General features: G+C 37.1%; 1 protein-coding gene across 8 annotated transcripts in view; it reads right to left on the bottom strand.

Annotated features, from left to right (window-relative positions):
• Positions 1–16,423, bottom strand: part of syne1b (spectrin repeat containing, nuclear envelope 1b) — a 141,802-nt gene that overhangs the window by 103,392 nt on the left and 21,987 nt on the right. For all 8 annotated transcript variants that reach the window (XM_048191034.1, XM_048191032.1, XM_048191036.1 and 5 more), the window contains 12 exons: positions 15,546–15,641; positions 15,307–15,390; positions 11,860–11,952; positions 11,582–11,760; positions 11,232–11,428; positions 6,954–7,063; positions 5,412–5,519; positions 5,085–5,222; positions 4,265–4,429; positions 4,064–4,176; positions 2,947–3,115; positions 2,755–2,851 (listed from right to left, as the gene is read on the bottom strand). In XM_048191034.1, the coding sequence (XP_048046991.1) occupies positions 2,755–2,851; positions 2,947–3,115; positions 4,064–4,176; positions 4,265–4,429; positions 5,085–5,222; positions 5,412–5,519; positions 6,954–7,063; positions 11,232–11,428; positions 11,582–11,760; positions 11,860–11,952; positions 15,307–15,390; positions 15,546–15,641 (1,549 nt within the window). The remainder of the gene's footprint in view (positions 1–2,754; positions 2,852–2,946; positions 3,116–4,063; positions 4,177–4,264; positions 4,430–5,084; positions 5,223–5,411; positions 5,520–6,953; positions 7,064–11,231; positions 11,429–11,581; positions 11,761–11,859; positions 11,953–15,306; positions 15,391–15,545; positions 15,642–16,423) is intronic.

Below are 16,423 nucleotides of genomic sequence, written 5' to 3'. Positions count from 1 at the left end.
ACCCTTCTGTTGTTCCCTCCACAGAGCCTGACGTGGCAGCCGCCGAGCCCCCCCTTCCACTTCTCCTAGAAGACGGCACAGCCTACGTGGTCCACGAGATCCTGGATTCCCGGCGCCGTGGTGGTAAACTCGAATACCTCGTGGACTGGGAGGACTATGGCCCCGAGGAACGCTCATGGATTCCCAGGAACGATATCCTTGATCCTCTTCTGTTACAGAACTTCCATACCAACCATCCAGACAGACCTGCCCCACGACCCAGGGGAAGACCACCACGACGTCGGGGTCCGCGGCCCTCAGGAGCGGGCCGTGGGAGGGGGGTACTGTCACAGACACGCCAGGCTCCACCTCACCACAGTACCCACGCACCCAATCACCAGCATACTAATCACCGCCACCTGCATCTCATTCACTCTGCAATCACCAGCACTACAAAACCACCACACTCACACACACTCACTGTCCGGTCTCGTTTGCAATACCTTGTGTTAATGCTTACCTTAAGGACTCCCCTTCATCAAACTTACCTGCTCCAGCGATCTCCTTCATCTCCTTCGTCTCCTGGTCCCTTCATGTGCTTACCCTTCTGTGTGTGTGAGTGTCTCCAACGTCTCTCTTCATCTCATCTCAGCTCCTGGATAAACAAGCCATACAAGGACAGTATTACTCTCAATTCATCTCTCAAGTACCTGATAACAGTCATAACCTCTCTGTGTTCTCATATTATTCAAATAAACTCACCTGGATTGCTTTTATCTCTGCCTCCGTGTCTATATCATAACATATATATATATATATATATATATATATATATATATATATATATATATATATATATATATATATAAAGTATATAGTACATAGTAGTGGCCAAAAGTGATGTCCAGCCAAGGAAAATTGACATCTTCTCCATTTATTCAAGTATTATTAAAATTATCCAATTGTTGCAGTTGTGCTTGGAGACAATTGTTTTATTTGTGATATGCAATAAAACATGCCAAATTGTGTGGACAATTTTTGGCCAGGCTTCCATACAAAGAAATTATGAACATGAAAAAATAAGAGAACCAATAAAATATTAATAACTGGTTCTTTTTCCTGTGAGCTTTTTGATTTTCTATGCCTTTTTTGGTATAATAAAATAAAACTTGTAGCTGTAGCTTGCCTTTTTTTGCTAAATAATGTTGTCAGATACCTTAAAGGTGCAGTATGTAAATTTTCAAAATGGCGACTTAACATGGAAGGGGACCCGCGGTAGATAAAAATGGCTCATCCTAAGGTAATAAAAACATAACGGTTCATTATGTAAGGTCTTTATACACCACTGAAAACATAGTTATGTATATTATATTGCATTTCGGTCAATAGACCCTTTTAAAATTTACACATTGCACCTTTAACCAAGTTTAGTGTTTTGTTCTTCCCTCATATTTAAAATATTTAAAAGGTATAAAATATTTTCCTCATATTCTGATGGTTTAATCAAACTTATAAAACGGAAAGTTCTGGCCCTTCATTCTGATTGGTCGAGCCGCGTTCGAAGCCGTTGTAAAATTCCCGAAAACATACAGCTGACCTCATTACCTAAGTATCGCTGCGCCACTGAATGTGTATGTTGCTGCATCAGTCTTAGTAACCACTCTTAGCAACGTAAACATATGTTTGTTCTGTATTGATTTTGTTAATTGAAGCTGCATTATGTAGAAGAGTATAATGAGAGAGATATTGTGTATTACCTGCATTCAAATTTAGCATTTTCCTTCAGGTCAGTCCTATGTTCATATTAAAAATCCGTTTGAATGTCTGCTGCGATCTTGTCCTTTTAACAGTTAATAGGTTTTGCCGTGCCCTGATGACACTAACAGCACTAGTCAAAGCATTTGTCATTTGCGTCTTGGTCCGTGTTTCAATATAAAAGTCTTTGCTACTGAGTGACTCGCTCATGAAGACAATCTTTGCCGCCATCTAATGGCGTAATAATGTAACTTCTGTTGCTGTTCACGGTCAGGGACTATTTTTTTCCAGCGGAAGGAAGCCTTTTAATGATTTTACTTCATGAAAGTTGCATTGATACATATTTTTTGCTGTTAATATTTGTATTGTGTGGTAACCGGTTTATAAAAGCAATAAGCCCCGTGAAGCTGTGGTTTACAGTGAATTTATAACAGCTAAGGGGGTTTTCCGCTCCACGTCGTGCCTAACAACTCCCCTTAGCTGTTATAAATTCACTGTAAACCACGGCTTCTTGGGGCTTATTGCTTTATTGTAGGATCATTAAAAACAATCCCATCTGAACATTCCTTTTGGAATACACAGACACTACAGAAAGTTCAAAAGTTTGGGATCAGTAAGACTTTTTAAAAATGTTTTTGAAAGAAGTCTCTTATGCTTATGCTGAAAAGAATGTGTCAATGCAAGAAAACTGTAATGGGTCTAAAAATAGGTTCAGTTTTCATTATGCAAAATATAATTGTTACTTTTTTCCCCTTGATTTTGGGGTGAAATATGACCTGAACATTCATTTGTGATAAATAAATGTAATTTTCAGTGAGAAATAATTATTAGTCCAGAGCAATTGTTTCGCCACTGTAATGATGTTTCAAGGACGTCTGACAGAATGAGGCTGCCTGATCACAAAGCAATCAGTTCATTTTGTCTGCTAGAGCTCAGCATTGCTGCCAGAGAATGATTATAAAAAGCTGCATGAATCTCCAGCCTCAGGGGAAAAATGGATGAAAGTGAGATGTGTCTTACCTGAAGCCCCAGATTTCAAATAGGTGTCTGCAGCTTGTTTCAGAGTCCGAAATATGGTTTCATATTGCTCAAAGAACTTATGGCCTTCAATGAACACCTGAGTGTAAATGAGGACATGTGTTATGTTAGATGGCTCTTTTTATAGAGCAGATTTAAAAGAGTTAAGCATATTAAGTACGCTGGAGGACGTACAATATAATTTTGCAGAAGAAGCTCCACTGAGTCCCGTCGGCCATATTTAATGATCCAAGATTTGAGCTTTGACTCCGCCAGCATAAGAAAAGCCATGAGACGATACTTCATCTCCCAGAATTCAAATTTAATCAGATGGACGTGAGATGATGTGGACACAAAATTAAACCTGTGAAAACAAGAAATAGTAGTAAATATAGCAGCAATTGATGAGATTTTAAGACCTTTCAAGTCAACATGAAACAAAATAATAATAATTTATTAATAAATGTTGCTGCTCTTATTGTGCATCATTCATTATTAGTTTGCTCTCCTCTCTGAAAAGTCTTTATTTTAATTTTTATGTGAATGTAACCAAGGTTAAATGTGTTAGAAAAATAATATTAAAATAATATGCTGCTTAGAGTGTTCTGGGTGGTTGCTAGGGAGTTGCTATGTAGTTACTAGAGGGACTCTGGGTGGTTGCTAGGGATGCTCTGGGTGATGTTCTGAATGGTGTTCTAAGTGGCTGTTTACACATTGCTATGTTGTTGCCAGATGTGCTCTGGGTGGTTGCCAGGGTGTTGCTATGTGGCTGCTGAGTTGTTCCACATGTTCTGAGTGGTTGTGAGCACATTGCTGTGTGGTTACTGGGGGTACTATGTTGTTGCTAGGGTGTTGCTATGTGGTTGCATAGTTGTTCCACATGTTCTGAGTGGTCGTGAGCACATTGCTATGTGGTTACTAGGGGTACTATGTGGTTGTTAGGGTGTTGCTATGTGGCTGCAGAGTTGTTCCACATGAGTGGTTGTGAGCATATTGCTTTGTGGTTGCTAGGGGTTCTCTAGGTAGTTGCTAGGTTGTTCTGGGTGGTTGCTCAAGTCAAAGTCTATTTTATGGGCTCTAAATATGGCTAAGTTCCCTCTTTCATTATAAGTTTATGAGATTTTTTTGTCTGTTTGTCATCCATTCATGTCTATAGCACAAACCGCATGGGACGAGTTACTCGCCAAAGTTGAATACTTCAAATCCTAACTAAAGTCTCACACTTTAACTCAAAGTAATGGACATTAAATGCACTGCAAATGCTGTTCCATGTTGCCTATAAACAGTGAAACCTAAGGTCATCAGAGTTGACCTTTCTGCCATGTCCTGAAGCTGCTCTGGTGGAACCGGGACTCCGTTTACTGATCGGTCTCTGTGAATCTGTTGAAATGTCTGTCTGTGTCCCTCCAAATTCTTCAACACCTCCTGTACAGAAAGCACATCATTTCTAATTTTAGGAGCACAGTGATCGGAGCAAGTCCCTCAAGAAAGAAAAATAAGTTCTTCCACCTACCTTGTGCTGTTCCAGTTTTCTGTGGATGATGTTGGCCGTCTCTTCATGGGCCTGTTGAATCGGTATGTCCTCTCTCAGGGAAAGTTCTGCCCGATGCAGCCAGGCTCCGATCACTCCCAGAGGGCCCGGCAAAGACTTGTCCAGATGGATGTGCCAGTCTAAGAGCTACACAAGCCACACAAACGCATCGAAAATATCAAAAGGAGAGATCTGTTTTTAATGCCGCTCACTGTTTGTGAGGACCCTTCAAGCTGTTAAGAGTCTGGCCAGATTGCTGTTTCCAGTCTATGGACTTCTCTGTTCCTTTAAACAAAACAGTCTCTGTGTGTCTGTCCTCTTTCCTCAGTAATGAACCCAGTATCCATGCTCTACGCTCCAGTTCACACTTCATTACTGCTAATGACAACTAGACAAGTGCACTCATTTATTCTCACAGCAGCAACAGTTTAGAATTTAAGTAAAACTATTTTCAGACAAAATCAACATAATAGTGATTTTACGTACAAAAAATATAGAGTTAATATTCACAGTTAAGGCATTTATTTACCTTTAAAAATTAACCATGAGTTCTATGAAAATATTAACAAACACTTTTTCCTATTGTAAAACTTCAGACTACTTTAATAGGGCTTTTTCTGTCATTTTTGGTGCACAACAGTGTCTGTACCGATTCATTTCCATTGTATAATAAGCAGTCTGAACATAATGATAAACATCTCCTTTTGCATTCCATTGAAAAAAGAAACAACCGAATAAATGATGACAGAATTGTAATTTTGGGGTGAACAAACTCTTTAATTACATTTGATGAAGCACATACCCTGACAGACACATGATCCCAGGACTGTTTGACCACGGCCTGATCCACTGACAGTTTGCCGTCCCTGTGTACCGGCTGCAGGAGAGACTCGATCTGTTTCTTTCTCATCTCATACTGCACACGGAAGCTCTTAAAGGCCTGCAGCCAAAAAAAAGAAGGATGGAGCAGCACTAAATACACCTGAACTGACAGCAAACTCACAACTCATTTCAAATGCAAAGAATTTAGCCAATCATTATAGAGCTCATTTATATATAGAGGTTCTAATAGCATCAAAAACAGCCTGTTTAATTCTAAAGATCATAGATGGAAAATTGTCAGCTTTACCTGGTATTTGTCAGTGAGACTCTCTTCAGATCCCTGTGCACGCAGAATATCTCTTTCTAGCTGATCCAGCCAGATCTTCACCTCCCTCAGCACCTTGCGTTCCTCTCTCTGTGCACATCAGACAGAAAGAGACAACAATTTATCACTCGTTTAGCAGGAATTCAGCAAGAAACCTTATAAAAATGACCCACAGAGTAGCCAAAGTAACACAGCAGTGTGAAACAGTGGAAAAAAAAGAGAGAGTCCAATCCCAAAGAAGAGTGAAGATTTTCAACTATTTTGTATTTTGTTACACACAATAGAGCACTATTATGACCCTTTACATTAATAACCACATACCTCAAGCATAAGCTCAATATCTTGTGGATCATACTGTCCAGGAGAGCAAAGGCACATCAAGAGATGCAAACACAACACAGTCAAGACGTTAGCAAGATAAAAGCCAGAGATAGAGAGGAAACAAGCAGAGAGCATCCCCCGCAGAAAGGCCATTCTCAGGAAACAGTGACATTAGTGTGTTATATGTGTCTCCAATATTTACTACTCAAATAATTAACATGATACTGAACTTATTTGGTAATTTAATTCTGTTTAGTGTGTAATGCAAAATATTCTTTATATAAAGCACTATTTTTATTTTCAAATGTTCCCATTCACCATCTCTCTCTCTCTCTCTCTCTCTCTCTCTCTCTCTCTATATATATATATATATATATATAGATAGTTAGATAGATAAGAGTTATATTACACTAGTTCATGTAAGATTATATAGAAGCATATAGAAATAATGAAAATACACTTTTGTAATTGTTTTTCTGAGAATGTGCAGAATATGTCAATGTTCAAGCAATTTCTATCATGAGTTGTATTCCTAGTTATAATGTGTAATTAATAACGCTTACAGAAAAAAAAAAAAACAACAGATTTCCCATGCTTTCCACACATGGATTTCACACAGGAACTGATCCAAAACCACATTTCCCATGTGCAATGTATGTATTTCACATGTGACCACATGTGTGAAATTCTTGTGGTTGTAGGGGAAGTCACACCGTAATGTGATTTTTTTTTCACATGCAAAGTTATACTAGAGGATTTTTTTCAATGATCTATTTATTAAACTCTTGCAATTTAATAACTTTGTGGTAAGGTTGTAATTATATTTCCTGAAATTGTATAGCACATATGGCATCATTTCTTGAGAATGCCCCATACACTAAGTGAACCTCATGCAGGCGAGACGAAATCAGCTCTTACCTGTAGAGCTGGGATAGAGAGAGCGAATGTAGGAATGGAACGAACCAGCTACAAATGTGCACGGTGAATGACACAGACAGAGAGACAGAGTGAGCACATAGAGCAATGCATTATGGGTGTGATTCTAGAGTAAAATGCTCCTTGAATGGATTCCACATTGTGATGCACTATAGTAAATGGTTAATGACTAATGAGCAAGCACTACAGCATTGACTGCATTAAATAACAACAGCAAGCGGCTAGAGTATTTTTAGCTCGTACATGAGCATAAGCACTAAATCGTACCTCCTCTTGCTGTCCATCTGTCTCAGACTGGTGGGGATCTGGGTAGTGCTTCAGGAACTGAGCTACATATGTCATTATGGATTTCTCATCAGGCTTATCCACATCCACATCTGCAAGAAAAACAAATGCAAAGTTGGAGGTTTGAACCCCTCGAGGGGAAATGCTTGATGTATTATCATTGTGGTAATTATCTATCCATGCATGCATGCACCTAGTTTTAGTTTCAGTTTTACTGTGCTTTACTGGCACTTCAAATGTAAATTTGCAGGATTTGCAGCTTACCAAAATCAAAAATAGTGCAAAGTAATGTACGTAAGTGGGTGAAAATAACAAAAGACAAAATATATACATTATCGTTCAAAAGATTGGGGTCAGTAAGACCCCATTTGGGATGTTTTTTAAATAAATATATTCTTTTATTCATCAAGGATGTATTAAATTGATCAAAAGTGACAGTAAAGATATTTATAACTTTGCAAAAGATTTCTATTTCAAATAAGTGCTGTTCTTTCGAACTTTCTACAGAATTCATCAAAGAATCCTGAAAAAATACATGACAGTTTCTGAAGTATCATGTGGAGTAATGGCTGGTAAAAATTCAGCTTTGTATTCACAGGGGGAAATGACATTTTAAAATATGTTACAATTGAAAACAGTTATTTTAAATTGTAATAATATTTCACAATATTACTATTTTTACTGTATTTTGAATTAAATAGCCTCAGCCTTGGTGAGCAGAAGAGACTTCTTTTTTTAAAAATCTTTCTGACCCCAAACGTTTGCTAAGTGAATGAAAAAAGAAAAATCACAGCAAAAAAATAATCATAGAAAATAATAAGGAAGCAACTGGAAATAAGGAAAATAAATCCACCCAGAATGAGGGTTACTAGGGCATTGTAAGAATCATAAAAACATAGCAATGGCTTAGTAATGGAAGTACTCAATGCATACAGAACTTTCAAACATCAAATCTGCTCACGTATTCAAACTACATAAGACATTTTAAGCTGTTTTAATCTTTCAGAAAAGGCTTCTCTCACGCTAACATTCAACAAAACTGACAAAAACATTCAACAAATTGTTTTGAAAAAAAAATCCAGTTATAAATGACAATGTTCGATAGTGACACAATTATTCATTATATTTAATGAATTATCCAGAAACTCACTCTCTCAAAGTTCTGTGAACCCATCCCCCTAAAACTGCAACTAGCATCCCAAATGTAGCTAACACACAGGCAGAACTAGGTGTCCTGTTACAGGACACAGGAAAACCGATAAGAACTTTTATGATCAGAAAGAATTTTGCAGAGACTAGTGACTCTGACTTCACTCTTTTTGTGAAGGTCAAATAAACCCTCTTAAAGGGTTAGTTCACCCAAAAATGAAAATTCTTTCATTTATTACTCACCCTCATGCCATTCCACACCCATAAGACCTTCGTTAATCTTCAGAACACAAATTAAGATATTTTAGTTGAAATCTGATAGCTCCGTGAGGCCTCCATAGGGAGTAATGACACTTCCTCTCTCAAGATCCATTAATGTACAAAAAACATATTTAAATCGGTTCATGTGAGTACAGTGGTTCAATATTAATATTATAAAGCGACAAGAATATTTTTGGAGTGCCAAAAAAACAAAATAACGACTTATTTAGTGATGGCCGATTTCAAAACACTGCTTCATGAAGCATCGGAGCATAAATGAATCAGTGTGTCGAATCATGATTCAGATCGCGTGTCAAACTGCCAACGGCTGAAATCACGTGACTTTGGCGCTCCGAACAGCAGATTCGACACACTGATTCATCTGTGCTCCGATACTTCCTGAAGCATTGTTTTGAAATCGGCCATCACTAAATAAGTCGTTATTTAGTGTTTTTTGGCGCTCCAAAAATATTCTCGTCGCTATAATACTAATATTGAACCACTGTACTCACATGAACCGATTTAAATATGATTTTAGTACCTTTATGGATCTTGAGAGAGGAAGTGTCATTGCTCCCTATGGAGGCCTCACGGAGCCATCGGATTTCAACTAAAATATCTTAATTTGTGTTCTGAAGATTAACGAAGGTCTTATGGGTGTGGAACGGCATGAGGGTGAGTAATAAATGACAGAATTTTCATTTTTGGGTGAACTAACCCTTTAATCTTATATATTCTATATATAATCACTTGAGAAATGTATAAACATGTATCCAGTTTTCCCATCACGTGACTTTCCTTTTATAGGCTTTATTCTATGTATTAATTCTCTCTTTTGAACTATTTTGGTATTAATGTTCCAGAGTTGCAAATTTATAGTTAACTAAAATCACATGGGTAGCATGTTTGGTATCTAAGGACTCCAACTTTCGTTTCCTATTTGGTAATTTATGTTACATGTTACTAACTCTGTGACACATTAGTATTATAAGAATCTAGAAGGTTCTTCTCTCAAACATCCAAATTCAATGTCTTATGCTTATCTTGCTACAGAACAAAGACTCATAAAAGTTTCCCTCTGAAGGGAAAACTACTTATTGGCTCAGTCACCTTAAGAGGGTGTGGCATCTTCACGCTTTAAAATCACTGATCACAAGATCACAGCCTCTCTTTTTCTTTACTGAAAAACGCTGATGTGAAGATGATGCTGTATTAGGAATTTCTAAGGAACCCCAAGCTTGTGCCAGGCTTCGGCCTTGACCTTCTATTCACCAAAGATCCTCTGAATCCAACTGGTTCTCTTTTAAGACAATATCAGCAAAGATTCAATGGGAGTCTCCACAAATTGCATCAGGACAGTTTTAATTCAAATGGGCGAGACATGCAAGTATCAAACTTAGTCTCATTATGTGATACATTAAGTATCCTTACCCCTTTTAAAGAAGGGCCTGTTAAAACTAAACTGATGGTTTGCTCAAGGCTGTTGATCTGCTGAATTTCAAACAATGCTGTAACTTCATGCTTTCCTGTATTCTGCTTCAGCTCTCTCTTTCCCTTGGTAAACTGTATGCCTGTATGTGTGTGTTTGTTAGTTTAGTTGTGTGTTTTTGATTTAGTTAAATAAAACTTGTGTGCACACACTTGCGAGTTGATTCTGATGTGCTTATAAAACCAATGTCCCTGATAATGATTCGATCACAGCTACATGCTAAGAAAGCAATATTTTTCTGTGGCCACGGAAAAATTTCCTTCTTTAAACTTGATAGATGATCAATACAGAGTATTTGCTGGCCGAACAGATTAACTGATTGTAATATTAATTCAGCTACATAAAGTTAATTTGATTCAAATATTTATAATTAATTATAACAAGTTATGACTAATTATTAATATTTCCCCTTTTGAGCTAATTTGCTTACATGACTGTGTAAAAGAAACTGAAAAAAAAATGCACCATTGATTAGAAAAGTAACTTGTTGATTCAACACACAAAGTGAATCATCAGGTGTTCCATAGACTTCATGTCATATTATGATCTACTGACCTGAAGAGCCAAATGAGGCTTTTTATAGCCTCTTCAAAGGGATTCTGCAAGATCATGATGTCATGCTATTCTGTATCTGTTCAGGCCTGATGTCATGCTTGAATAGCAGCATGGCCTATATAAGAAACTATAACAGCGTCTGTCTGTAATGAGGCCTGATGATGGAGGATCCCCAGTATAATTACACAGTGTCTATTCACATCAAACTCAAAACAAATGAGTGGCTCTTCAACAGCACAACAGATCATTGACTGAATCTACATTATTAGCCACACAATACTAGTATTGGCGGTACATTCGTGGTATCAGATTGTTATACCATGGTATTTTGATATATATCCAGTGTTTTATATATACTGTATTTTGAATTAGTTTTTATTTTTATATTTTCCGTTTTCATTTAATTTTTTTTTTTGGTCCTTTTTATTATTAATATATTTTAAATATGTCAACATTCTTTAATACATTTTTATTTCCTTATAAAGATAAAATATGCTAAAATAAAACGTTTTTTAATACTTTATTTCAGTTAATGTATTATTTCAAGTAACAAAAATGGTTTTTTTTTTATGGTTTAAGTTTTAGTTAACTATAATATATCATAGTAATGAATAATTCCCATATTAATATACCATGGTATTGGTAATTTAAAGAATGGTATTATATTACTATTGCAAATGAGTATAAAAAAACAAGGTATTTCCATAGAACCATGTCCAAATACCATGGTACGATTTTATAAGAAGACACTGTCTATCTCAAGGGAAATTGGAGAGATTTTGGAGAAAAATAAGTTGTATTAGTACCTTCAGGATCTAGTAAACGTGGTATTCCCAGCTCGTTCTCTGCAACACTGAAAGCCTCTTCCAGGTTCTCACGATTACTTCTTTTTCTCACGACATCCATGTCCACGAGCTCTGGTCGAATGGCATAAATAACAGAATGGAAGGCCACACCGCTGCGCCAACTAGAACCGAAGTCTTTAACTTCAATCCCAAGACGCCTTGCAAGAAGAAATAATGACTTATTAGGGGCCTTATTTACAATAAAGCCTATTTTATACACAGTCGTCATTGGTTGACATATCCATTACAATTGGTCAACAGAGCTTGTATTTATTCCGAAATGTTCCTTTAGCTGACAAAAAATGACATACTTGGTTGCTGTGCTTTGGACCCATCTGAGCAGTGCTCTTTTGGCATTGCCCTGAAACTTGGTGACCACCTTGCGTTTCATGGGCGGGCTGCCCGTCTCTGAGCTGGCCATGCTGTCCACCGAAGACGCACTGCTGGATAAAGCCTGAAGGGCTGGAAGATTACTGGTCAACTCCTCAATCTGCAAAAGATTGCGAAGACAGACCCTTAAAATACAGATATACATAGATAGATATATGACAATTTTACAGATCCTACAATCATAATTGTCAAACATTACCTGGAAATAGAGGATAATGGTCCATATCAGCCCCAAAACAATGGATGGGCGTCCATCGGCAATGTCAGTGGCATTTATATTGACTAGTTTGATCTGTAAAATAAATATTTATCAGGTTAGAAACTTTGACTAAATCATTAAAATATCAATGCAACATATTATACATATAATCCACAGATCTGAGGTCAGGCAAACAAGCCAGTCTACCAAACCAGTACTACCTGCTGATGAATCGTGCAGAATAAAACCAGGAACGTGCATTAAGAAAGTAAAAAGGGTCCATTTTGATGTTGACTTTAATGATGTCAAGTAGCCAGACTTATTTACTTCTTTAGGAATAAGCCAATATGAATAAAATGTGAGTGAATAGAGAAAACTGCAATTTGCTCATATTTGCTCAGCCAGTCATGTACACTAAAAGTGATGCAGTAGAAAAAAACAAGCTTTCTAAAAATAATTGCAGCTCTTTCAGCCAGTAGCACCTACAGCAGAGATTGGTAAATAATGAAGCTGTTCTCTGCATACGGTACGCATCATCAAATGCAGATATGCGTAACAAGAGCAAGTGTTTTGTGAGAACTGTGACTAGGAGAAGTACTGACCGGAGACCCTCGGTACACAGACTGAGATGAAACATGGTAAGAGAGAGGACACAGTTAGGAAAACAGTATGATGACAAATACCAGACTGGGACATATGGACGTATTTAATGATCAGATATGACTGAGGATTAGGCACTACCATTCAAAAGTTTTTATTTATACTATAGCAAAGACGCGTTCATTGATCAAAATTAACAGTAAAGACATTTAAAATTCTATTTTAAATAAATGTTTTATTTTTATTCATCAAAAAGAATAGAAAAAAATAATTTCCACAAAAATATTAAAAAGCACAACTGTTTTGAACATTGATAATAATAATAAATGTTTCTTGAGCAGCAAATAAGTATATTAAAATGATTTCTGAAGGACCATGTGACACTGAAGACTGGAGAAATGACGATGAATTGAACTCTGCCATCACAAAAATAAATAACATTTCAAAATATATTCAAATAAAAAAAAAAACAGTTATTTCAAATTCTAATAATATTCCACATTTTTTTAATGTACAAACCCGATTCCAAAAAAGTTGAGACACTGTACAAATTGTAAATAAAAACAGAATGCAATGATGTGGAAGTTTACATAGATGACATATCAAATGTTTAAACTGAGAAAGTGTATCATTTTAAGGGAAAAATAAGTTGATTTTAAATTTCATGGCATCAACACATCTCCATCACCAACTCATCAAGCCATGTTTACCACTGTGTGGCATCCGCTCTTCTTTTTATAACAGTCTGCAAACGTCTGGGGACTGAGGAGACAAGTTGCTCAAGTTTAGGAATAGGAATGTTGTCTCATTCTTGTCTAATACAGGCTTCTAGTTGCTCAACTCTCTTAGGTCTTCTTTGTCGCATCTTCCTCTTTATGATGCTCCAAATGTTTTCTATGGGTGAAAGATCTGGACTGCAGGCTGGCCATTTCAGTGCCCGGATCCTTCTTCTACGCAGCCATGAAGTTGTAATTGATGCAGTATGTGGTCTGGCACTATGATGTTGGAAAATGCAAGGTCTTCCCTGAAAGCGACGACGTCTGGGTGGGAGCATATGTTGTTCTAGAACTTGGATATACCTTTCAGCATTGATGGTGCCTTTCCAGATGTGTAAGCTGGCCATGCCACCCGCACTCATGCAACCCCATACCATCAGAGGTGCAGGCTTCTGAACTGAGTGCTGATAACAACTTGGGTTGTCCTTGTCCTCTTTAGTCCGAATGACATAGCTACAGTTTTCCAAAAAGAACTTCACATTTTGATTCGTCTGACCAAAGAACAGTTTTCCGCTTTGCCACAGTCCATTTTAAATGAGCCTTGGCCCAGAGAAAACGCCTGCGCTTCTGGATCATGTTTAGATATGGCTTGTTTTTTGACCTATAGAGTTTTAGCTGGATTGTGTTCACAGACAATGTTTTCTGAAAGTATTCCTGAGCCCATGTTGTGATTTCCATTACAGTAGCATTCCTGTATGTGATGCAGTGCCGTCTAAGGGCCCGAAGATCACAGGAATCCTGTATGGTTTTCCGGCCTTGACCGTTACGCACAGAGATTGTTCCAGATTCTCTGAATCTTTGGATGATATTATGCACTGTAGATGATGATAACTTCAAACTCTTTGCAATTTTTCTCTGAGAAACTCCTTTCTGATATTGCTTCACTGTTTTTCGCCGCAGCATTGGGGGAATTGGTGATCCTCTGCCCATCTTGACTTCTGAGAGACTCTGCCACTCTGAGAGGCTCTTTTTATACTCAATCATGTTGCCATTTGACCTAATAAGTTGCAAATTGGCCATCCAACTGTTCCTTATATGTACATTTAACTTTTCCGGCCTCTTATTGCTACCTGTCCCAACTTTTTTGGAATGTGTAGCTGTCATGAAATCCAAAATGAGCCAATATTTGGCACGACATTTCAAAATGTCTCACTTTCAACATTTGATATGTTATCTATATTCTATAGTCAATAAAATATAAGTTTATGTGATTTGTAAATTATTGCATTCCTTTTTTATTCACAATTTGTACAGTGTCCCAACTTTTTTGGAATCGGGTTTGTATTTTTAATCAAATAAATGCGGCCTTGGTGAGTAAAAGAGACTTCTTTCAAAAACATTTTAACAAAAATATTACAGACCTCAAACTTTTGAAAGGTAGTGTATGTCTTAATATATTAGAAATTATGAAACAAAAAAATTCCAAGATTGAAGTAATATTAGTTTTTTTTAATTACAATGAAAGGAAAATATTTCATGTAAATATTTTTATTAAATATAAAATTATTATAAAATAATATTCTAGTTAGTAATCAATTAATACATTTTTCTTCTATTCCATATCTTTTATAAAAATCCCTTTATCAAAAAGAAACCTTAATCACATGGAAGTAACAAACAAAAATACAAAAATGCAGTATTGTCAATGAATTTGAAGGATTCTGTGATGATTTGTGTTAATGTTTTGTCGTTGGATTGTGTCACTTTTAAAACATTTATCATGATTGATAAAATTACACAAATTTGTTTTAATATCAACATTTCAAAAGATGGAAAATCCTGTCAATTCCACACCGAGCGATGACTAACTTTAGTTCTTCCCGTTCAGTTCTTGTCCTTGCCTGATCTTGACTAGAGCATATTTCTGACAGACTGGTATATCCTTTTATAGAAATACCTCCTTAAATTAACGTGCAAGCAAATTCAATTTAAAAAGACAGAGTTTGAAAGGTACTGCAGAAAAGGAATGACCCGACTGGGAGTGTTATACAGAATATCACCATTGAATTAAGACAGATGAGCAGTTAAATGAGACAGATGAGATAACCCGAGTGTTAATAGGGTCACCTACCTTTCTTCCCTCCAGGAACTTAAGAGCTGTGCCGATGTTGGACACCCAGTGGATCCTTTTGAGTTGGCGGCCCTGTTCGCATGGCTGCAGGGAAATAAGAGAAGTTTATCAGGAGCAGAAATGAGCCCATCATCTTGGCAACAGACATTGAAGGCGGACACTCCCCAGCTGCTCCTGTGCTCAATGCAGAGGTTTCACAAAGGGATAATCTGCAGATATTGCATCACAGCAACACTTACTAATCTCTGTCCAGACAGCACCTCTAACAGAGCCAGCAGTTTCACCCCATCCTTGATGTCCTCAAAGAGGTCGTTGACTTCAAAAGGAGGTTTGTGCTGGAAAAGGACAAAAAAAAGAGGAATAAATAAACAATAAACTTAAAATGCCCCTATTATGCTATTTTAAAGGTTCTCAATTTTGTTTTGGATGTCTCCTACAATAGGTTTACATGAATTCAAGATCAAAAAACACTTTCATTTTCTCATAATATACACTGTACATCAGTCTGAAAATGGTCTTTCTGAACCCTTCTTTTCGCGAGCCTACTCTGCACTGATTGGTCAGACAGCCCAGTCTGTCTGATTGGTCGACCGCTTACAGCACGTGTCGGAAACGAAATGACCATTACCATATCTGAATTTCATCTCTGGAGGCTTCCTTGGTGCTTGATACACAGTGATACAAACGATGGGGTTGGTTTATCCATATCAAAATTCTTCTCGACATGTTGACAACATGAACTAAACTCTTCCAGGCCTCAGCTACAAATAGAGAGTTTGATGGTTAAAGTAGACAAGACCATAGGCTGGCATTATGCAAATTTGTTACATTGTAACATAGGTAAAGTGAGTGGAAGTGAGACTGGAATTCTCATTTCTCATTTCAGCAGTTCAGAATCAATTCTTTCTTTGAGGAGACAATAAATTTATTTGTCATGCACTTTGATCTTTAAAGGTCCCGTTTTTCGTGTTTTTTTGAAGCTTTGATTGTGTTTATAGTGTGCAATATAACATGTGTTCATGTTTCGCGTGTAAAAAACACAGTATTTTTCACATAATTTACTTATCTGTATACCGCTGTTTCCACTGTCATAAAAACGGGCTGATGACTTCCTTGT

This window comes from Megalobrama amblycephala, linkage group LG5 (assembly GCF_018812025.1).
Source record: "Megalobrama amblycephala isolate DHTTF-2021 linkage group LG5, ASM1881202v1, whole genome shotgun sequence".
Taxonomy (NCBI): domain Eukaryota; kingdom Metazoa; phylum Chordata; class Actinopteri; order Cypriniformes; family Xenocyprididae; genus Megalobrama; species Megalobrama amblycephala.
This window is presented reverse-complemented; position numbering and strand designations above follow the sequence as displayed.